Raw genomic sequence first — 24,653 nt, 5'->3', positions numbered from 1 at the left:
AAATATGCTTTCAATGACAGAAAATTGAGTCTCTATTTAGAACTTTGCTATGTTCAGGAATGTACCATTTTTTAATTAGAATTTTCTTGTGAAGTGTAACAATAATTTCAAACATCTTTTCAGAGAGTTTGACCAAGAAAACTTTATTTGTAGCATCAAAGTGCCACCTTGTGGTCAATCCAAAATATATTTTATTTTGGTTTTTTTCATTTTTAACTAATTTGCCAGCTTTTGCATTACTATGATCTGGACAGTATTCTGCAAAATACTTTCTTCTACATTGAATGTTTGCAATTAATACACAAAACTAGTACTTTTTAAAAAAGAAAATGAAGTTGATATTTCTCTATGTTTGTAAGTGTGATTTATCTCACAAACTGGGGAATGAGGACTGAATAAGGACAGTAAAGTTGGCTGGGGAATTCTGGGAGTTGAAGTCCTCCAGGCTTAAAGTTACCAAGGTTGGAGACCCCTGCTTTAGTCCAGTGTCCCCCAAGCTTTTGTGCACCAGGGACTAGTTCCGTGGAGAGAGGTTTTTCCACAGACGGGAGGGGCCGTGGTTTTGTGTGCTGCTTGTATCCCACAGATGGGGCTTCCCTTGTTTGCATGGCTGGTTTCTGCCATGCTGTGGACCAGTGCTGGTCCACGGACCAGGAGTTAGGGACCCCTGCTCTAGTCAGTATACTACTACACTATAGGGACAGAAGGTAATACAATAAATATTATTTCAGTTTCTATGTTTCAATCCTTTAATTACTAGAAAGGCAGCATTGGATATGAAAGCCTTATATGTCTTCTAGTCTTTGGGGAACAAGAAGTTTGGGAAACACTGCTTTCTCCTCTCTGAGCTTCATCAATCTGCTATAATGATTTAACATAATTATTCCAAAACTAATAATTATATAAAACAATTCTGATTTTCCAATATTTAACTTGGGAGAAGCAATCAGTTTAGGTACTTGACTTACAACCACAACTGAGCCTGGCATGTGAAAAAGTCTTCCTGAAGAGGCCGCCTCCTGCCATTCTGCCAGCAGGTATCTTGCTCATGATTGTTTGCAAGGCTTCTTTTCCAAATTGTGGGATCAGGGCTCACCATAAACTAATGAAGTATTCCACAGTGATTATTTCTCCTTTCCCACTGCCAGTGATTAATATACTTAGGAGATGAATCACTATGAAACAATGTCCCTTTCACATAATCATTGCAGGCTGATCAAAAGAATGTTATGCCTGATGTTATTAAAGACTACTGAGATGTTGTCAAGATCCAGGAGGGCTGCAATCCCTCCACCCAGGTCCTGAGAAAATCTACCCATTATATCAACCAATGTCATTTTTCCTAAGACTCAGATCTGAAACAATTTCCTCTAGATTCTAGAGCAGAGGTCTTCAAACATAGCAGCTTTAAGACTTCTGGACTTCAACTCCCAGAATTTTCCAGCCAGCTATCTAGAATGTCTGTAACTGCAGTTCCACCAATCTTGTTGCATTCCCTAAAAAGGTAAAAGTTGGAGAGTGACTGAAGTTTAAATTCACCAGGTCAAGGAGGAGTCTTTTTAGGAAAGGGCAAGGAGCATACAGGAGGCAAGCCTTCCCCCAGTTTATTCCATTTAATGAGATTGAACCATGTGAAATGAATCCCAGTTAATGTTCCAAGATGATTTTCCACTCACCTTGTCCAATTCTGTTCATGCAAAGTCTACACTAGAACAAATACGAGCTATTTCAGCAGACGATTTTTCCTTTCCCTCTACTTCATAAAAGGGAGTGAATTGCTTTAAATTGGTCTATATAAAAGGACAGAGCTGTAAAAAAATTTCACTATTCTGCATAGGCTTGAAATTGAACTCTTACTCATGTCCAGCCTGATTCAAACTTGTACTCCTGCTGGTGACTCATCTGTTGCTTCATTTGCCAGGGTCCAGTAAATGAAAAATTTGCCCAAGTCTGTTTGGAAGCAATCTCATTTAGTATTCCAATTCTAGACAAACCAGACATCTGCCAGAGCTACCTACCAAATTGTGGAAAACACCCATATACTTGCAGGAGTCTAACTGCATCTATTAGCTACCTATGTCGGACCAGCCTTACATATGAAGACTAAAACACATGAAGAACGGTTGCAGGACGGTTGGGTTTGGCTAGTCTAGAGAAAAGAAGGAATAGGGGTGAAATCAGGGGTGAAATCCTACCGGCTTAGACCGGTTTGGGCAAACCTGTAATGATGATTGGCATAGGTTTGACGTACTGGTAGCAATCATCCCTGGTGGCTCGCCCCCGCCCGGTCGCCCACTCAAAAGGGGGACACCTTGCCCGCTGCCTCCATGTGCTGCACTTGGAAGGCACTGCCGCCGCTCTCGCTGCCCCCCTGCTGGCTGCGGATGTCCACCTGCCCTCCTGAACCACAACTGCAGCGGTGCCACTCACTTTCTTCCTTCTCCCGCCACAAAAGGAAAGCAAACAGTGGTGGTGATGCTTCAGGATGGCAAATGGACGTATTCATTATAGTTGTCACCTGCACCGTGGTGAACAAAACAACCCCATTGTGCTGAGCCTCCTGCAGCCAAATGCACTCAGCCGTGCGTGCCCTTTCCTAAAATGGGCTGTGCATGGGGCGCTTGGAAAGAGAGAGAGCAAGAAAGCTCTCCAATCTATGTTTGTGTGTGTGTGAGGAGAGAGAGGGAGGGAATGATCTGAAGCTGAGCACCCAAACTTCTGGCAGCAGTGGGGAAAGCTTCTGAGCAGCCCTGAGTCAGCCAGCTCCACCTGACCTATCCTTGAGTCTCACTGTTTTCCTTGACACCCCCCGCTACTCAACGCCCCATGCGCAGCATCGCCCAGCCGTCAATGGGGATGGAGCAGCCAGCCCAGCTTGGGCTTGGACTGGCTGGTTGGAGCAGTGCTGCAGCCGAGCTGGGCGTGTTTGGTTGCAGGAGGAGGCCCTGCGTAGAAGGCGGCCTTTTCTGCAGCATTCCCCTCCCCTCTTTGGATAGCCCTGCGGTGGGAGGATGGCTCTGCCTTTGCAGACATGGGGTGATATGGGGTTTGTACAGAGGTTGGCGGGGAATGTGCGGCCCTCTGGGATTAACAGTGGGACAAGAGAAGGCTCCGAGGTTCACTTGGGCAGTCAAGCCAGATGGCAGAGGAAAACTTAAAGCATTGGGGGCTTCAGAAGTGCAGAATGTGTTTCAGAATGTGCAACTCCTGGCTCTAACAGTGAGTGATGTCATGTTGGCCGTGCTAGATGACCACCAAGCCACACCCACAGAATCGGTAGCAAAAATTTTTAGATTTCACCACTGGGTGAAATGATAGCAGTATTCCACTATTTGAGGGGCTGCCACAAAGAAGAGGGTTTATTTTCCAAAGCAGCAGAGGGCAGGACAAAAAACAATCAAGGAGAGAAGCAACCTGGTATTAAGGAGAAACTTTCTAACAGTGAGAACAATTAACCAGTGGAACAGCTTGCTTTCAGAGGTTGTAGATGCTTCTTCACTGGAGGTTTTAAAGAAAAGACTGGACAGCCACATGTCTGAAATGGTAAAGCAGGGTTCTTGAGCAGGGGTTGGACAAGAAGACCTCCAAGGTCCCTTACAGCTCTAATCTATTCTATCTCTACCCATTCTGTAGAGATCCAAAGAATATAAGGAGTGACCTTATTATAGCAAAGAATTGACATCCTCAAAATTCAAATACTCTACACGGCTTGGAGGTGATTTGGAGTTAGCATATGGCCATCAGAATAAATTGGACTCAGCATAGCCTGAGATAAACTCATTCATTTTTGGCCGTGAATTCCTTACACTTTTCCTGACTTTTAATCTCCAAAGAACTGAGATTCCTATCTCCCAAGACAAGGCCGGTTTAGCTCACGCTGGTAAAAGCCTGTTATTAAGAACACAGTAGCCTGCAATTACTGCAGGTTCGAGCCCGGCCCAAGGTTGACTCAGCCTTCCATCCTTTATAAGGTAGGTAAAATGAGGACCCAGATTGTTGGGGGGGCAATAAGTTGACTTTGTAAAAAAAAAATATACAAATAGAATGAGACTATTGCCTTATACACTGTAAGCCGCCCTGAGTCTTCGGAGAAGGGCGGGGTATAAATGTAAACAAAAAAAAGAAAAAAAGAAAAGAAAACATTGTCCACCCAGAGACGGATATTGCCATGCAACAATATGAGCACTATACTAGCAGCATCCCATGCTTGGCTATATCATCCAGAGTCTCTAACGGCATCCATAGACTCTCACCTGTGAAGCACTATCACTATCTTAACATCACCTCCCTTACATTCCCTGAGATCATTGCTTATGGGAGGATCTGAAGCATAAGTATGTATATTTCAAAAAGGGGAACATGACTGTTTAATCCAGCTGCATTTCAGTAATATATGTAAAGTCTGCTCACTTCTCTATGACTAAATAATGGACAAATATGGTTTCATTGCCTAGGGGCCTAGTGTTCATCAATAGCTTAAAGCTGTGGTTTTTACAAATCTATCTCCTAGTCCCAGGAATAAGAACCAGAAGAGATTGATAAGCAACCGATTGCCAATTTGCCTTCCCCTGAAATAGCTTGCACAAGACAATTCCCACAGGTCCCCACAGAATCCATCCCTTATAGCTCCAATTCTACTGTTCTCAATCACTCTAAATATTCAGTTTGCCAGGGCACTATCTAATCAAGTCACTTTCACTGTTTTATATGCAGTCTTTGTTTACTGACTCCATCTGCTTAACTAACTCCCCAGTCCATTACTGCACACATGTATTTTGTTACTGTAATCTGCATTTATGTAAGCAGAAAGTTGTATATATTTAATATAATATTAATCATGTAATCATAATATAACACTAAACAGAAATATTTTTGGCTGAGTTTTATTTACAAATCACAGTGATTTTCATTGTGCAATGAGGACTGATTTATGTATTTGTACAGTACTTAAACACTTGAGACAGAATTTGCAGGAAATATCTGATATCAGTAAATCTTAAATATTTTATATTATCAGTTTGATTTTGTACATAGATGAAACTTATTCATTTAACTGTACATCAATATTTATGAAGCAGATGTTTGCCGTAGAAAAGTGCAAAACATAGTAAATCTGTACATAGTACAATATGATGGAATTATGCTACATTTCTTGAAAGCTGAAAAATTCTGCAGTAAAAGACTTAATGGATCTTAATTCTTACATATACCAGAATGATGGGTTTGCTATATTCATGCAGTTTTCAAGATCCAGTCCTTTAGCTAAACTTGGTTTAGTTCCTAATTTTGATAGATTAACATTACTTTTATACAGAATAACCTTGCTTTAACTCAGTCTCATGAACATTAAATAAAGGTACATATAGCCTATGAAAAATTATGATATATCCAGATAGGATTTTCTAAACAATGTATACATTTTTAATGGTTAGTTGTTTTGGTTTTACTATCATGTTTTTCTAATGTGATAAAACTTCTGTTTCAAGTATAAATAGCCATAAAGAATTTTAATTCTAATAAAATAAATCTTTCTAGGATGATTTAAAAGAGAGAATATTCATTCTGTTTTCATAAGTAGGATGTTTACTATCCAATTATTATAAGGCTTTTGTTGACTCCAGTGGAGCAGTGGCCTCATATGCAGATTATAAAATGCAGCCCTGATGTAAATTCAAATTAGCTTCATAATGAGTGGAAATACTGCTTATAGCAGCTGTCCATTTACAACTAATTGCTGTGTATTTAATGATAATTGCCTTGATCTATTACACTCTTTAAAAGTTCTAGACAGCTTCAGTGTTACCTAAGATCCTGCCTTTCCCATTTTGATTAAGATCTGTAGGAAAAGCCCTTTTGAGATACTATCACTCACAGAGAGTTATTTGTTAGCTTTATAATCATTCTGGAATTATGGAATGCTTGCACTTCAGAACTAAAAAAAAAAGGATTTGAAAAGGAATTTTAGATACCCACCAATTTGTGATATGGCCTTTAGCAGTTTTTATATTTTAATTCTTCAGTATGGTTTTGTGTTTTACATGAGTTTCTTTTATTGGCATGGTTATAATTATTGTTCACTACTTAGATAATGTTTGATGGTACAGAAATATCATTTCTTATTTTGAAGAAAAACACTGAGGGACCCCTTGGACATTAATTCTACTCCTTTTGAGAATGCAAGTGAAGCAAGCAATACATGCATACTGTAAGAATCCTGGAAAAGTCCTTGAACAGGGGTGTCAAACTCAAAGCCCAGGAGCCAGATCCAGCCTGCAGGGTGCTTAGATTTGCCCCTGGGGCCACCCTAGAAACATTGAAGGAATGGTCTTCCCAAACTCTATTTTTGCTGGCAGAAGATTGCAGGATGCTCCCAGAGCTTGGGAGCCTATGTTTTTTCACCGGAAAAAACAGAGATCGGGAGCCCATTTTCACTGGCAGAGTGTTTGGGCCACCACAGGCACCCTGGACATGAATGACATTGAGCTGGTCATGCCCACGCGGCCCATGCCCACCCCATCACCCCAAGGTTAAACACAACTCTGATGCAGCCCTCAATGTAATTGTTCTGACCCAGGCTCCCTTAAACAGCAGGAAACAGAGTCTCGGTCCCAGCAAAACCTCTTTTATTTAAACAACTGTGAATTACTTTCATCCAGTCAGCAAGGCTTGTCCAAACAGTTTTTCAAAGGAATAGTTATCACACACCTTATCTCGCTTGGCAAGCTGCCATGTAACTTGTTTCCAAACTAGGCAAAAGGCAAAACTTGGCAGTCTCTCAGAGTCATGGAACAAAATAATTGTTTCCTGCAAAAGCTCACTCCCTGTTCGCCCCTCTTTTGTTTCCTATGGGAGAGGCCAATCACCTCCAAGGTGTGGCTTTACGCCTAAGAAACTTCCTGCTTTCTGAATTGTTCATCCTCTGGCAGCTTTGCACATGCGCACAGTGGGAACAGGCTCCAGATGTTCCTCTGCCTCACCGTCTAGCTCCCTTTCTGCCTCTGACACAGAGCCCTCCTCTGAGCTTTCACCAGCCCCCAGGACTGGCCAAGTTCCTCCCCAACCCCCTCACTGTCTGACTCTGCTGCCAGCTCTGCTGGCGGGTAGCAGGCCACAACAGTAATCGAGTTTGACACCTCTGTCCTTGAATCAACCATGAGGAATGTTTTGGGTAAAATAGCTTCTTTGATGGTTTGAAGATGTACTCTTTGAATGTTGTGCACTGTTATATTTATGATACTGATTGTAAACACTATTTGGCATTTTTTTTAAAAAAAATGACAACTGAATTCATAACATAAAAATTTCTTGAAGACCAAATTATCCAGAAAAAAAAATGGCTTTATATATCAATTCTGTTGCTTACTGGCTCACCCACTTCAGCTTTTTCATTAAGACACACAAATGAAATATATTAGGAATCAGCAACATAACCAGCCAGTAGAATAAATTAATTTGCTAATGGGAAAATGACACGAAGTTGTGTAATGACTTGCTATGTACAAGACTATTAGGATATCAAAGATAGTCCATGTTTGGCAACCACAATAGGGTTGCTAAACAATAGTAACTCAGTTGTTAACCAAAGCAGTTGCTAAGTGAAATCTCAGCTATGCTTATCTTCAGTTTTCCTTTGCTTTATAGACCTGCGAATGTCATAAATATGAAGATTAGTTGTAAAGATATTGTTTAATCATCACCATAACTGGGAATAGTAGATAAACAAGGCTGTCGCTAAATGAGAACTATCAGTATAATCATTCCTTAGTCCTCATATTTTTTACAGTGCATTTTAAAAACATAGTGTCCACAAAAAGTGGCGCTAAGGGCCGCGGTGTGACTCAGGCTGTAAGAAGCCTGTTATTAAAAAACACAGCTGCCTGCAATTACTGCAGGTTCTAGTCCCACCAGGTCCAAGATTGACTCAGCCTTCCATCCTTTATAAGGTAGGTAAAATGAGGACTCAGATTGTTGGGGGGTCAATAAGTTGACTTTGTAAATATACAAATAGAATGAGACTATTGCCTTACACACTGTAAGCCGCCCTGAGTCTTCGGAGAAGGGCGGTATATAAATGTAAATAAAGTATTAAAGTATTAAAGGTTTTTGGAGTGTTTTGGCTAGCAACCAATGTGTTATCAAGCAAGTAAAGAAGAGTGACTAGTATAATAAGGTGTTGTGTCTTGTCCGCTCTCACCGCAGCCGGGGTCTGCTTATCTGCTCCCGAACACGGAGGAATGTATGCCTCCCGGCCCCAGTCCTGGCTCCATGCCCAGACAAGCTGCAGAGGAGGGGGCACCTCCCGGTCCCAGCCCTGGCTCCATGCCCAAGCAGGCTGCAGAGGAGGGAGCATCCCCCGGCCCCAGCCCTGGCTCCATGCCCAGGCAAACGGAGCAGCTAGACCCCTCCCCCTCCTCCACAGCATGTGAGCCTGAGGAAAGTTTACTTCCAACAACTGATTGGAGTGACCCTCGCATGAGAAGATTGGATAGGCGGAGGCAACAGACGGAAGGGAGGGGCAGGCCTTAATGAGTGCTGAGTCATGGAGCCACACCCCATGGCCTATATAAAGGATCTGCTTTCTGGCAGTCTCTGAGTCAGGCAAAGTCGAACTTATCTTGCTGAAGTCACTTACTGGTCTCCTGCCTGCTCTGAGGACTTTGCTAGGACTTTGGGCAGAGCTGCAGAGGCAAGCCTGATTCGGATTTCCCTGACCCGGCCGTCAGCGGAGGAGTGGGACACGACATCAGGATATTAAACAACTTCTAAACATACACAGGTAGATCATATGGAAGCTGGGTAAGCTCAAGCCCTAATAGTAGAATTAGCTTTGAACCATGAAAATTAACAATCCTTAGTTTAATATTAGTATCTCATAAATATATACTCTTACTCTGGAGTTTATATCTACATTTGTTTTTGTTTTTTCCCCAGCAGGTGAAATGGCATGACTTATTCTCACTTATAGAGATTTAAAAGGTAGAACATCCCATTTCAGAAGGGTTCACAGATATTCATGCCCTAAAAATTAATGTGATCATACAGAGGTTAGAAGATTTTTGATGCAAAAGTCTTCTTTGAATTTTTGAGGCGCATACTTTTACAACAACTTCTTCATAAACGAGCAAGTACTGGTAGTTAAACTTCCAAATAAAACACTGGGCTGCCACCATCCCATCTATTTTTAAATTCTAAGAACACTTTACAGATGTAAAATACCAAAAGGTCCCATATCTTGGATATAAATATTATTTTGGAATTCAGACTTTGCTTTAAAACGTAACAATTTCTACTCTATTTAATATAAATTTAATTTTTTTTCTTTATTTTAACTCACGCCTTTAATTTATTTTGCTTGCCACTTCTCACTCATTTTCTGAAGTTTTGGATAAAGTTGCTTAAAGCAAAAAGGAATTGTGTGATGGGTCTGTATATAGGCATTTAATTAAAAGAATTTTAAAATGTTAAATGTGGGTAGGATGCTTGCCAGGTGCCAATATAGATATCAGAGGGCAAATGAATGGTAAGGGACACTAAGTTTATTGCTGAGTTAAACCTACTTATATAAAGAACATATCAAAGGTGATGTCAGGTAACACGGTACATTCAATCGTGGCTCTTAAATTGTTTTATCTACTATAGTTTTCAATATTCAATAATGGACATGCAAGTACCGTATTTTTCAGAGTACAAGATGCACCTTTTTCCCCCCTAAAAGGGGGTGAAAATTTGGGTACGTCTTATACACCCCACCCACCCACCCACTGGCCCCCACCCTTTGGCCTCTGCCTCCCAGCAATGTACCTCCTTGCAGCAAGCAGCAAGAAGAAAGAGCCCATTTCAGCTTCAGCACAGCCTAATTAGCACAAGTTGATTGTCTCCGACTCTCAGCTGTTTCAGGCTGCAGGCATTGCCATTGCCTATTGCTGCGCCGGCCTCTACTGCTTGCTGCAAAGAGGTAAATTGTTGGGAGCAGATTTTTTTTCTTGTGCTAATCAAGCTATGCTGAAAATGAAAATGAAAGTAAATCAGTCTGTTTGCTGTTTGCTGCAACAAGGCAAAATTGCTGGGAGGCAGAGGCAGATTTCTTTTTCTTGTTTTCCTCACTAAAATAAGGTAGGTGAATCTTACAGTCCGGAGCGTATTATACTCCTAAAAATACAGTATACATCTGTGTTTAGATAGGTAACTTGGTTTTGATGACATTCAGGTACCTGAAAGGGTAACAAAACCTAATCCCATTAACAGTATTTTGTTTCACTACAGTATGCAATCATGAAGAATTAAGATATATAGTCATGGCATTTTAACGTAATTTTAAAAGAAAATCTAATGCACACTGAAAAGAAAAATAGCACAATAAGTTGTGCAAGGTTTTTATTTTTCAGCTTTCAAGATGTATGGCTGGAGGTGTAAAGCACTGGAAATTTACCGTTTTCTTGAAACCTATATATATATTTCTTTTTACAAAGAATTATAAAATGTATAGAAGATGCTGAAACATGTATCATTTCAAGATCTATTTTACTTCTTGCAGCATCTTGGAAAACATTTAAGAATAAAAACCATAGACTCTGTAAAATACAAAAATTTACATTTCTGCACAGTTTCTGTGCTTTAGATTTACTGATTTCTTTATATAAATATACACTAACTTGTGCTTTACAGGACAATTTTAGTATCAATTTATACAACTCGGGTATGAAATAAGTATGCAAATAAAATCTGGGGACAACAAAACTAAATTCAAATTTAGAAACCCTATATCCCTGTATCTACACATCAGAGTAGGTGCTTCAGTATCTTTTTAACTGAATGAATGCCAATTCTATACTACTTTTCTTTATAAAATCTATGCATAATGCAGTAATATCCATTTTCAAGATATTTTTGGAAGTATTTTCTGTTCTTCTTTTCCAGTTTTCACCTATCACACCAATCTTCTTTCAATTTCTAGCAAACAGATAAAAATAAATATTCAATGTACTGGTATTCCACTGTCGTAAATATTTAATTTTTTCATTGAAGTTCAGAAAATAATATTTTCTGAATAATTATCATGTGCAAAGAGTTACACTTATTTTTATACAATAAAAAATGCAAAATAAAAGCCATCTAATAGTTGCAATTGTGTCTATAGAAGAACTCTATCTAGTCTTCAGAGTAGCCAAAATAATTACAGAACATTGTATTAATATTATATTTTTATTAAAAGGCAGTCATGGAGTCTTAAGGCATTTCCTTATATTTTTAATTTAAAAATATCAATGTGTGATATTATAAATTAACTACATGCAACAACGTAAAGATTTTAACATTAAGACTGTAAAGACACTGGTTTATAAATATGGTGCTTTTGGAAGACTAGTATCTAATACCTTAATAATTTGACGTATCACACATTTAGAAGTTTTTGAAAATTTCTAAATCTTTAGGAGGTACTGGTGGTATTTTGTTCCAGTCATCTTCAGGGTAAGCTTCAAAATTAGATGTATCGCCATCATTTGATACTTTCGGCACTATAGGAGGCTGAATGAAACAATAACATAAGTTTTGAGTAAATGAATATAACCTTATGTGAAGCTTATGTGAATCTTAAAATTTATATTTTATCCTACTTTTTGACATTCTACGACACAGTAGCTGTCAATAGCATCTGGGATGAGTTTAAGATACCTACGAATAATATTATTTCTCTGAGTAGTTATAGAACTGTAGATCTTGATCCCTTCCAATCAAGTTTCACACCCAAGTGAGATGGACCTGCTTGTTTTTATGGATAATATTGGTACCTGGAGGAAGTTCAGACCTCTTGATCCTATAAGAAGTCTACATAATTTTTTTATACCATACCATCAAGAATTGTATGTAATTCCAACTTTTAAAGTTGGAAGAAGGAAACACTGTTCTGCAGTAATTTCATTACTTCTTGATTGGACAGTTCAAGGTGGTGGTCATAAGAAGAGCGATTAAATTTGGCCATACGTTTATGGTCAGTCCTCTTTCCCCTATGGATTTAATATAAAAGCTTGGACTTGCTGACCATCATTAAGCACAGTAATTATTTGATTTCAACTGCATGCTGTCATTAATCATAAAATAATTAAGTAGTGATGTGCCACACACTGATTGCATTCTTCTCCCGGCTTCTTCTATATTAATTTGGTAATTAAACATATCATCTATATGCAATATGCACATGTTATTTCCAGCTGTCGAAAATTACAGGATGAAACTATGATTCATGGTAATCTAATTCCAAGTGTAGCAATACTCTAAAAATAATCTCCCTCCTGTATTTGGACAAATTATTCCATCATGAATGGGTAGATTGGAAGCTGTGCCTTCTGGCTATTCAAAAGAAAAACCTGAAGTGCAAATGTAGATGGGACATCATAATGGCACCTATGTAAACATTTTATCTTCAAGTATGAGATAGAAAAAGGCCACACTAGGTCTTTCACATAAATTTTTAAATACAAACTCCTCCATAATAATTAAATGCAGTAAATATTTCTTGAATGTATATCTTGCCAAGCAGAATCCGTGGTGGCTCAGGCTGTAAGATAGCCTCTTATTAAAACACAGCTGCCTGCAATTACTGCAGGTTCTAGTCCCACCAGGCCCAAGGTTGACTCAGCCTTCCATCCTTTATAAGGTAGGTAAAATGAGGACCCAGATTGTTGTGGGGGGGCAATAAGTTGACTTTGTAAATATACAAATAGAATGAGACTATTGCCTTACACACTGTAAGCCACCCTGAGTGTTCGGAGAAGGGCGGGATATAAATGTAAATTAAAAAAAAATCTTTTTTCATGGTACTTCACCTTTAACTTCCTCTGTGGTACAGCATCCCAGTCTATAGATCTGAACCATCGGTGTCTCTTTACATCATCAGCTCCATTCTTTGGAAAAACAAAAGTTTATTTAATACAAGTTCCTAAAAATATCGTGGCATGAAGTGGATATACTGAAATGGGCACTGATTTCTATTATGTGTAGTCTGAAAACATATGTCTAATGCACACTGTAGTTGACCAATTTTTCTGGTACTGAAAAAAAATACTGGATTTCCAGGAATTTCTGTAGACAGTATAAATATCAACATTATCAGGATGGAAAATAGAATGTTGTGATGCAAGTACCGCACCTGCTTTGTATACACATCAACACTGCAAGCATAGTCAACAGGGCTTGCTTCACAATGTTTTGGTCTACTATCGTGCCAATTTTCATCCTTTTTTAGCAGATATCATGGATCGCAAATAAAACAGGCCCTTCGACACTGACCACATTCCAATTTTAGGTGTCACTGTTAGAGCTAAGGTGTTATCTTACACATAGAGAATACAGTTCTTCCTCCATCTATCTGTCCCAATTCTGTATTTAGAAATTGTTTCTATATCAGATTTCACAATATTTACTATTTAAATATTTATTTTATTTATTTCACATAAATCACATTAGGTGACTTTATCTACTTGAGTTTTTCTTGGGTCCAGAACCAAATGTAATGGATGAAAAAAAATACAGTGGGACATAATTCTGTCCTTAATTTTACAGGTTTACATGTTCTCTAATCTCTTTAGATAAAGAAAAATGAGCTAATGTGACTTTAAGGGGCATGCATAAGAGCACAAACATGCCTACCGTTCCTGTCCTATTGTTTCTTTTCGTTATATCCAATTAATATAGTCATTACATACTCATACTCATATATATGCTTATATATTGTACAATTATTTCATGCTTATGCTTATATATACTGTGTGACAAAATAAATAAATAAATAAATAAAATAAATAGTATTATACAAAGGAGATTTGCAAGCTTCAGTGCTCAGTAAGCTCAGTAGATTCCATCAAGCTATTACTATACTGCAATGGAGGATGCCTCAAGTGTGTCAATTAAATCTGCAATTATTTTGTGCCATGTTTTATCAGTATTAATTATATCTAAATTTAAGAATCAAGGCTTAAGGCAAAGGGCTTACATGGCTGAAATCCACAGTATTAATACTAATATTAAAATTTAGTTCTTCTGATTGGCTATGTAGTATACATTAAAAAATTATTTGAAGAAAAGAAGGGGGGGGGCTTACTAGAAATTCCATTCCAAGGTCACCACATGCCTCTGTACCATGAAAATTTGAAAACTTATTTCAATTTTATATTTAAAGTGAAAACATCACATTGTTAGATGCTTGTCAAATACAAAACAGTAATTCATTGGTTCAGAGATTCGTTGTTTTACTGTAATGAAAACATGATCCTCCTCCCACACCGTGTCATCTTAATTTGAAATTTGTTCTTGAGCATAGAAATGTTTCCTTAATGAACGGAGGTAGTGGAAGAGTCTTCATTAAAGCATACCTTCATGTTTCCTAGTCGTCTTGTTCTGTCAACCACAAGAAGCTTTTTAATAAGATCCCTGGACAAATAAGGAAAGATGAGATTTTTTTTAAAAAAAAAATAAAGTTTGTATGGTTATCTTTTCACAGAATAAATTATATCTATGGAATGTTTCCAATACTGAGCTGATCAGCAATAACTTTGAGAAGGTAGGAAAAAATAAATCCACCTAACTCTGGTAGAAACTTAAATTGAGTAAACCATGTGTGAAAGATAATATGTCTTATAAACTATAAGGTCTGATTAAATGGATATTTAAAGCTCCACAGACTATCTGTAGATGTTTTAATATATAATCTTTTTCCAGAGAGGACTTTCATTTTGTTAAATCTTTGCTTAGAAAGTTAAGCAAAAATATTTAAAAAATTGGTTTTGCTTCCTTCCTTTTAAAAAAATCAGATTATATCAATTCTACCTTTAAATTTTCAGGCTCTTTTCTTCCAAGTTCTGGCTATTAACTGGAACTGCACAAACTTCCCCAGAGGCTTTTTATAGTTCCAAACAACTGCAAAGTTCTTAAGCAATTAAGCTAGTTGCTTACCATGTCTTTCACGGTTTAGGAAAACAAGTATAATCTTGAGAAAGCTTCTTAACTGAACAAACTTGCAGTTTGGTAGGGGCCCTTCAGTAAGGCAACCTTTACGCCCTTTTTATGCATGCAAAGATGGTCATCTAGAAGCCTTTGGAAACGCTACAAATAATTCTGCCTAAGAATTTTATTCCTAGTGGAAAATTTTCCCACAATTGGTCAAAAAATAAGTCTTGGAATTCCATGCCTTTTAAATTTATACTTTGAACAACCTGTACCAAAATGCCTTAAAATACACAAAAATGTATTCCTGTTTAACAAGCTTCAGCTACAACTACTCCAGAACTTGGATGACATGATCAGACACACCCACACCCTTTTTTTTGCAATTCATTAGTCGTTATGTAAAATCCCTCCCCATTAAGCATGTAAATTCTAATATGAAAATAAGGCCTAATGAAAATCTGATTCTTCAATTAAAATAGAATATATACACGCTATCACTCTGAACTTGTTCCTCTGAATATTAACACCAATGCCTGAAATATGTATGCTTTTGTCCGCCTTAGTTTCCAAGATTTAATTTAAGTTACTTTGTATCTATATGCAATGGCTTCTTCACACATTGCTATGACAATATTACATAAACAGATTGCCTGCACTGATTTTCATTGTGAGACATCACTAGCAGCATACCATCTTCTTTTAGACCAGTGGTTGTCAACCTGGTCACTACCGCCCACTAGTGGGCATTTCAGCTTTCATGGTGGGTGGTAGGGGTTCTGTCCGATACTGAAGCACTTTCCTTTTTTTAAATTTAATTGACTTTTTGAAAAATTTTCATAGCATTATTTAAAAACATTTTTATTAGGTTTTCATAAAATTCCCCATGACAATTTAAATTTCAGAAAATATACTATTTAACTAAAGTAAGTTGTTTTATTAAGATTTATTCTGCCAAACTCACCGAAAGTTCGACATAAAATATTTGGTAAGTAATTATTATTATATGCTTTAACTTTCTGTAACTCTGCTTTATAAATTTTATAAAGTAAAGTTACTTCCCTACTTTATAAATAACCATTACTGTGGAACCGGTGGGCAGTTAGAAAATTTTACTACTAACAGAGATACAAAAGTGGGCGGTAGGTATAAAAAGGTTGACTACCCCTGTTTTAGATGGCTGTGACATAATACCAGTTGAAACTATGAACTGATACTGAGCATGAGACCAGTCAGCATCTTGATTGGACAATGTAACTGATTGTTTGTGGAAAGGGGTAACTTTCACTGTAAAATCAGGTGAAAACCCCACGAACTTTCAGAGTTGGTTTTCATCAGCTTGTGCAAATATGCTATCTCCAATAAAATTGTTCTTTGAGGAACTTGCCTACCTTGGAGTTCTGTTTTCTATGGAGTTATTACTTGGAACCCTGACACTTATATTCTCCATGAAACTTTAAATTCTCACAGATATTACAGACCAATCTCTCTATGCTGCGTCACCTGCAAAGTAATGGAATCTATCATCAATCAATCCATTACCCTCCACCTAGAAACAAACAACCTACTCTCTAATAAACAATTTGGTTTCAGAAAAAAATTATCATGCAGCTTACAACTTCTCCACTGCAAAAACATATGGACTACTAATCTTGATCAAGGCAAAGCAATAGATGCAATCTACATAGACTTCTGCAAAGCTTTTGACTCAATAGTACATGATAAACTTCTCCTAAAACTAAAATCCTACGGCATTTCAGGACCTCTTCACAATTGGATAACTGCCTTCCTGTCAAACAGACAACAAGTGGTCAAAATTGGCAATGCTCTATCAAACCCTGTTCCTGTCAAAAGTGGCGTTCCTCAAGGCAGCTTTCTTGGACCAACGCTCTTCATACTATACATAAATGATCTCTGTGACCTTATCTCAAGTTATTGTGTTCTCTTTGCTGATAATGTCAAACTATTTAACACCACCAATAAGACTACTACCCTTCAAAAAGACCTTGACTTTGTATCCGATTGGTCTAAAACTTGGCAACTCCAAATCTCAACCAGCAAATGCTCAATCTTACATATTGGAAAAAAGAACCAAAACACTAAGTACAAACTTGATGGACATTACCTTACAGATGACCCCCACCCTGTTAAAGACCTTGGAGTTTTCATATCAAATGATCTAAGTGCCAAAGCCCACTGCAACTACATAGCAAAAAAGGCTCTAAGAGTTGTAAACCTAATTTTGTGTAGCTTCTTTTCCAAAAACGCTACTAACCAGAGCATACAAAACATTTGCTAGACCTATTCTTGAATACAGCTCATCTGTCTGGAACCTATACCACATCTCTGACATTAATACATTTGAACGAGTCCAGAAATATTTTACAAGAAGAGTTCTCCGCTCCTCTGAAAACAACAAAATACCTTATACCACCAGACTTGAAATCCTGGGATTAGAAAACTTAGACTTCTGCCGACTCCGACAAGCCTGTGTTTAACACATAGAATCATCTATTGCAATGTCCTTCCTGTTAAAGACTACTTCAGCTTCAATCACAATAACACAAGAGAAAACAATAGATTCAAACTTAATGTTAACTGCTTCAATCTTGATTGCAGAAAATATGACTTCTGTAACAGAGTTCTTAATGCTTGGAACACACTACCTGACTCTGTGGTCTCTTCTCAAACTCCCAAAAGCTTTAACCAAAAACTGTCAACCATTGACCTCACCCCATTCCTAAGAGGACTATAAGGGGCGTGCATAAGTGCACAAAAGTGCCTACCGTTCCTGTCCTATTGTTTCCTTTCATTATATATACGCTTACATGTTGTACAGTTGTTTCATGCTTATGCTTACATATTCTGTTGTGACAAATAAATAAAATAAAAATAAATATACTTTTCCAATTTGCTGTTTTCTACATATGATGGGCCTAGATTTTTCTAAATTCAATCAACAAGCCAAAGCCCTCCTGACTGAAAATTCTGGGCATTAATGTTCAAAATCAACTATCTGGCTAAAAGCCAAAGAAAATCATTTGTCAGAAATCACAAGAGCTGTAGTACATTTAGCACAAATTTGATGAGAGATGCCAACTAATTTGTTTTGTTTATTCCAAAACTAGCACAAAAACAAGATGACTATGTCGGTGTCTTAAAGATTTAATTAAAATTTTAATTAAAGGGAACATATGATTGAAAAAAACACACACCCTAATTTATCCAGAGCTTCTTGTTTTGTTTAGAACAGGAAAGGTGTATACTCAGCTCTACAGAGCCTTATGTAGTAGACTTTTATAAATCATTTAGAAGGTTGATTTGCTTTTGAGTTAAAAAAAAAAAAACACCACTCAAAGCATTTTTTTCCAAACCTTAGAATTACTAACATTCTCCCAAAAACTTGGGATACATGCCTTGAGGCCTTCAAAGGAGATTTCTTCATCATACATGTAAAGTATTTCTGCCAGAACTGGTGGTGAAGCAAATAGATATTTATCATGGAATACTTGGAATGCAAGTTCTGACCTATAACCCCTCTGTAAGCCCATGAAGACTTGGCTTTCCTCTCAGATCTTTGGGCCAAGATTTTAATGAAGACCAAAACATGTGTCTTAATGTTTGATTTATTTGACAAATTTTTGGTGTGATGTGCCTTTATCATTTTATTAGGTTCATTTTTTGTTGGCTTTATATATATATATATTTGTACTGGCTATTAGCCACCAAGCTATTAGACACCAAGCCTCATAAACAAAGCTTGTTTATGATGCACAACCGTATAAAATATCAAAATAAATGAAGGTCACCTTCTCTGCACTTGTTGCTTTGGTTACCATGCTAACTCAGGTATATTTACAATGTAATTTATGCTTTTTTACAGGTGATATAGTAATACCAAAGTACGTAAAATATAATTAATAATGAAACAGAGTAAATTAAATTTGTGCACTGCACAAGATGAATAATTGTAGGAGAGATTTGATGTATGCAAAGATATTTAAGAAAATATGTAAGGAAAATCAGCTCAAGGGTCCCTACTACTGGGTCATGGCCAGTTTGGAACCAGGCCACACAAGTGGCGGGTGCTTGGGTTTGTGTAAATGGAGTTATGAGTGCACCTGCCACTCACATGGAACTATCCCCTTCCCGGGACAGTGGTGGCTCATGTGGTAAGATGCTGGGCCTACCCATCACTGAGGTCAGCAGCTCGATTCCCATGAGCGAATAAACTACGTAGGGACAAGAAGAGTCTCTCCCGATTGCCTACCGTCATTCAGGCACCCCGTGGGTAAAAGGTAACACCCCCCAAAAAATTCCTCTCAGAGAGGCAGCTAGCCACCTCGGTGATCCCTCCCAGACATGCTGGGCCGCTAAGCCAAAAAGGTTGGGGACTGCTGAATTTGCTGAAGTGGAAGAATCCATGATGTTGGTACAAAGAAATGCGCTTCTCTTTTCCATTTGTTGTAAAGTAACTGCTTGGAATTTGTTGTGATAGGTCAGAGCTATGACTATGGTTTAGATTTTACATTTCATATTCTTCATACTTGATAAGGTGGTGTCACCTGAACAGCTGAAGCCATGATGGTCAGGTTTTAGGGAAATTGAAATAGGATATAATTGCAAACTGCTGAAATAAGCCTTTCAGATGATCAACTCTGCTATTATTGGTGGTTTTTAAAAAAAATTAAAAACACTTTATGTTTCAAGGTTGAATGCTAAATTTAGCAATGCAATCTGACTGGGGAGAGGATTGGTATCTATATTCACCCTGCACAGTGTTGTCCACTCCCACTTTAAAAATAATGCTGAAATAAAAAATAAACAAAATTAAGTCATTTTTAAGCTCACTTACTTTACATATAAATCCAGGTGCCTGGGGAAATCTATTTTACCAGCTAGAATCTTCTGATATATTCCAAATGGGTTGTCATCAAAAAATGGGGGAAATCTGTTTTAAAAAAAGTAACAATGTCAGACAGTTGTTTCTGAATGTATGAAAAATGTAGCTAAAAACCACAATACAATAAACTACAGTAAAATCTCATTAGGTGCAACAATTTTTACAACTATGGAAAATAGTTATTCTGATTTCAATGACATTACTTATGTCTGCCCTTGTGCAGAAAACAAAAACACCTGAAATATATTAGTATATTTTTGGAAACCAGCTTTATAACTTCTTAACTATTGTACTTCTATGTGATATTCCTAGTTACATCGGTATCTGATGTGACAAGGTCTAGAAGTTGATTTGGCAAAAATTGTTTTGATACTTGGTATATCACACAGGCAATATGAATAGATATGAATAGTATGATATAAGCAAACACAAGAGCGTAAGTTAAAATTTTATTTAGGATTATTAAAAATAAAATTATATGGGTGCCTCTGTTTTCTGCATAAGAGTTTTATATAAATGCTTATTTAGGAAGCATTTAAGTAATACAAGAACACATCTCAGTCAGTTTTGTTTTTGCCATCTTAAAGGTAGTTTTAAAGGAAAGGCATAGTTAAGACTAAAGCCACAGGATCTCAGTTTAATTTAATATTCCAAGTTCTCATTTTATTTATGGTTTACAAATGTAATTACTTAAAAGTGTATGCATTTTTGTTATTGTAGCTATTATAATTAATATTTACTGAATGGAATGGATAGAATGAAGTAAATCCCTGAATTTAATAGCCTTTTAGTCACTTACTTGTAAGAAAATCTCTCCCTTGATATTAAATTAAGTATAGGACACAGTTCTATATTTAAAATGCCTAACTAGCTGCCTGTAAGGCATATTATTGAAGGGAAAAATCATAAATAAAGCAGTGAATATTCACAAAAACTGTCATTGAAATATATTTTGCTATTCTAAAGTGACATAATAAAAATTCTTTATACATATTATTTGATTAATTACTTCTCATTTGAGCAACTGATTAAATAGCATTTTCTTTGCTGCTTTTCAGAAAAGAAAAGCAATGGGTCAGGAGCTACATAGTATGTAATTATGGCACATTCTCTTTCTCCTGTTTTACATTTACAATACTTTTCAACAACAAAATATATACAATACACTTAGCGCATTGTAGTGCAATGATCCTTGAAATGTTTAACTGTAATTTATTGGATAATCTAAATTAACTAGGCTCACTTGTGAGATCAAAATAAAACTATATTATATGAAGATGAGAGTAATGAACTAAATCAGGAGAATGGCACCACTGGCTTTTAGAGGACATGTAAAAAGGCAGGATATAGTCACCTACATAGCCACCTATCCTGAGAGAGGAAGAATACACTCTATTAGCTAGTCACAGCAGCCAAATTAACCCCGGCAATCAATGAATGATAGATGTTGCAGCAGGACTGTCTTCACAACCAGGAAATCAATAGATTCAGTTTTCAGCTCTTGTGCCATGCTACAATGTTGAGTGGCCATATGGCAAGCTGTGCCTTATATACATGACAGCTAAAGATATATGCAAAGTTATCAAGCTAGCGACTATCATAAATTAAAATGCATGTTTATAGCACAGTTTTAAACAGAACTGTATGCTTGAAGAACTGTAAAATATGTACAAAAATTTTATAGTTATTCATTTTAACAATGTATATGCTTCTGTGAAATCTAATTAGATTTGAAAGAGCTTATAAATAATACTTTGAAACAAACAAAAGCATTTTAAAATCATATATAAGGAGATGCTGCAAAACACTGTAACTCTCAAGATTTTATAAAGTTCCTACAATAATGCCTTGATTTATGTGCTTGTTGCTTTGTGATAGAATTGATTCAATTGTAAAAGATACTTTCTTTTACAAGAATAATTTTAAATTCCATTAACTGGAAACTGATAAGATAAAATTCATTTTCCTACATCTTCTTTCAAAGATAGTGTGCAAATAATCTACTTCGTGTCATTGTCAAGAAACTGTAACAAGAAAAAAACATTCCGTTCTAAATCCCAACTAAGTATCTGGACTTTTGGCCCTGGAAATTTGCTGTAACTCTTAATTCTCACAATGCTTGCAATTAAGCAAGGAGATCATCTACATATTGCTCTCAGAATGCTACCACTTAATGAATTCAATGTATGGCTAGGATTATATAACTTTCAATTTCTCTTCTCTGTAACAGCCATAGGAAAAAAAAAACCAATTAAAATGCTAGAAACTAAAAGTGGTAGCATTCTCAACCCAACAGGCAAAACAAGCTAGCAATATTTTGTTCGTTGGTAAATATAAGTCCCCAAAACTCTGAAACAGAATATATAAGATTATCTTAATATACTGGGTACCTTATGTATTTAGGAATTTTTTTCCTGGAACTGGGGCCAGTCCTAAATACATTGTATATTTACTACATTTATGTGTTGTAATGTGTAATATTGTTGGTTTCTGTCATCTGCACCTCTTTAACTGTCTGGTTTGGTTCTGCAACCCAACAAGACAGACACAGACTTCAGATGATAACTGGAACTTCAGAAAAAACAATTGCTACCAACCTGCCTTCCATTGAGGACCTGTATACTGCACGAATCAAGAAGAGGGCCGTGAAAATATTTACAGACCCCTCACATCCTGGACATAAACTGTTTCAACTCCTACCCTCAAAACAATGGTACAGAGCACTGCACACCAGAACAACTAGACACAAGAACAGTTTCTTCCCGAACGCCATCACTCTGCTAAACAAATAATTCCTTCAATACTGTCAAACTATCTACTAAATCTGCACTACTATTAATCTTCTCATTGTTCCCATCGCCCATCTCCTTCCACTTATGACTGTATGACTGTAACTTTATTGCTTGTATCCTTATGATTTATATTGATATTGTTTTCTGAACGCTTATTTGTACCCTATGACTATCATTAAGTGTTGTAACTTAAAATTCTTGATGAACGGATCTTTTCTTTTATGTACACTGACAGCATATGTACCAAGACAAATTCCCTGTGTGTCCAATCACACTTGACCAATAAAAAATTCTATTCTATTCTATTCTATTCTATTCTATTCTATTCTATTCTATTCTATTCTATTCTATTCTTTTCTTTTCTTTTCTTTTCTTTTCTTTTCTTGGTATTTTCTGAGTTTTGTTCTTTTCCTGTAAATATTTCATTACCAGCTAGATAACTTCAGGAATGTTTAGAAGAGTGAGGTATGCTGGATTTTATATATAGTAGCTTGACTTGCCATTCTTGATCTGAGTGTAGTTTCTTTTAATCTTTGCCTCCAAAACTGTTTTTACATACAATATAAGATTAAAATTTGAGATATTTGCATTTTCTTAATTGCAGATTTCCTTACCCAGACAACATCTCAAATATCAGAATGCCCAGGGCCCACCAGTCTACTGCTCTTCCATGACCTTTACTTTGTATGACTTCTGGGGCAAGATATTCTGGTGTTCCACACAGTGTCCATGTCCTAAAGAAAAACAAAACAAAACAAATATTATTATAAATAAATTCTGTAATGCTCCATAGTAAAACAAAAACCAACGATTATAGGTATTTAACAAACCTGTATTTCCTACGCAAAAATGCTATATTACAGAAGTAATCACGCTGAAGAAATAATCAATGAATTTAAAAACCTATGACTCATACACTAAATATTGAGAAACTATAAAGAGTTTAAAAGGGAGCGATGCTTGTTATTATTTAATAAGGGATTTCAGCATTCCATGCTTATCTAATTTATTCTAGATAAAACTGACTTCAAATAAAAGCGAATATATCTTCTGTATAGATTATCAGTTGAGGTTTAAGTTACTGTTGCAAGTATTGTCATACTTCCTTTTCCCTTGTTCAACTTTTATATATTCAACTTTTATTTTTTCTCTATAAATGAAGAACAAATGACACAATTTTAAGTGAAGAAAAACCATTTAAATAAAAAAAAAGTTGTGTTCTGACTAGAAAAATGGAAATATTTTTTGCTTAGATTTTGTAAGTTTCCAGGCAACAGGCATCTGTCTTCACATTGTCTAGACTATTTTTTAGGGTAATTCAGTAAGGAGTATTTTGTTTAGTGGTATCTAAGTCATTCTGAAGTATGACCTGTTTTCATTTCAGCCTGATGTAGCCAATCAATTCCTACAGTATTTTAATTATGACTTGCCCATTTAAAGATAAAGGAAACCTCCCAAGTTTAAGGTATCACACTGTAAATTCCAATTTTGTATACTGTGTGAAGTAATGTTTCCTCTCACTAGCAGCAGAATTTCCTCTATTAGCATATTTGTAGTTTTTTGTATCTTAGCCATATGGAATTTTATCGCATCTACTGTCAAGAAATTGGGAAGAACTACAACCATATAATTATGTTTGCTTTGAACTACACTATCTATGGAAGAAAAGCAATGATATTTTCATTAGCCTGATTTATTCAAAAAGAATACAATGGAAAGAATATTAATTTATTGGGAGATTAGAGTGGACATTTTGGAAGATTAGGGTGGACATTTCTAGCCTCAAGAGACTGGCAATTAAGAAGTTACAGAAAATATTAATCAATTCTACCTCTTTATTTCCTTTTTTTCCTTCAGATGATCCACATAGGACTGGGAAGTACCATCTGCTGCTAATTCATATTCATCATGCATATTCTATTTGGAATATTTCTTAATAATACTTTATAATATTTATATTCTACCTTTCCTCTAAGAAAAAAAAAACCCAGCCCAATCACTATTTTATCTTCACCAGA

General features: G+C 36.6%; 1 protein-coding gene across 1 annotated transcript in view; it reads right to left on the bottom strand.

The window, feature by feature from the left end:
* Positions 1–9,775: 9,775 nt before the first annotated feature.
* PRKX (protein kinase cAMP-dependent X-linked catalytic subunit) overlaps positions 9,776–24,653 on the bottom strand; it is a 52,838-nt gene continuing 37,960 nt past the window's right edge. The window contains exons 4-9 of the mRNA XM_058186745.1: positions 23,250–23,369; positions 19,796–19,891; positions 14,370–14,427; positions 12,825–12,902; positions 11,376–11,526; positions 9,776–10,950 (exon numbers count right to left, since the gene is read on the bottom strand). Coding sequence (XP_058042728.1) covers positions 11,401–11,526; positions 12,825–12,902; positions 14,370–14,427; positions 19,796–19,891; positions 23,250–23,369 — 478 coding nt within the window. The 3' untranslated portion in view covers positions 9,776–10,950; positions 11,376–11,400. The remainder of the gene's footprint in view (positions 10,951–11,375; positions 11,527–12,824; positions 12,903–14,369; positions 14,428–19,795; positions 19,892–23,249; positions 23,370–24,653) is intronic.

The sequence above is a fragment of the Ahaetulla prasina genome, chromosome 5 (assembly GCF_028640845.1).
Source record: "Ahaetulla prasina isolate Xishuangbanna chromosome 5, ASM2864084v1, whole genome shotgun sequence".
Classification (NCBI taxonomy): domain Eukaryota; kingdom Metazoa; phylum Chordata; class Lepidosauria; order Squamata; family Colubridae; genus Ahaetulla; species Ahaetulla prasina.
The sequence above is the reverse complement of the archived record's forward strand: the minus strand, read 5'-3'. Positions and strand labels throughout refer to the sequence as shown.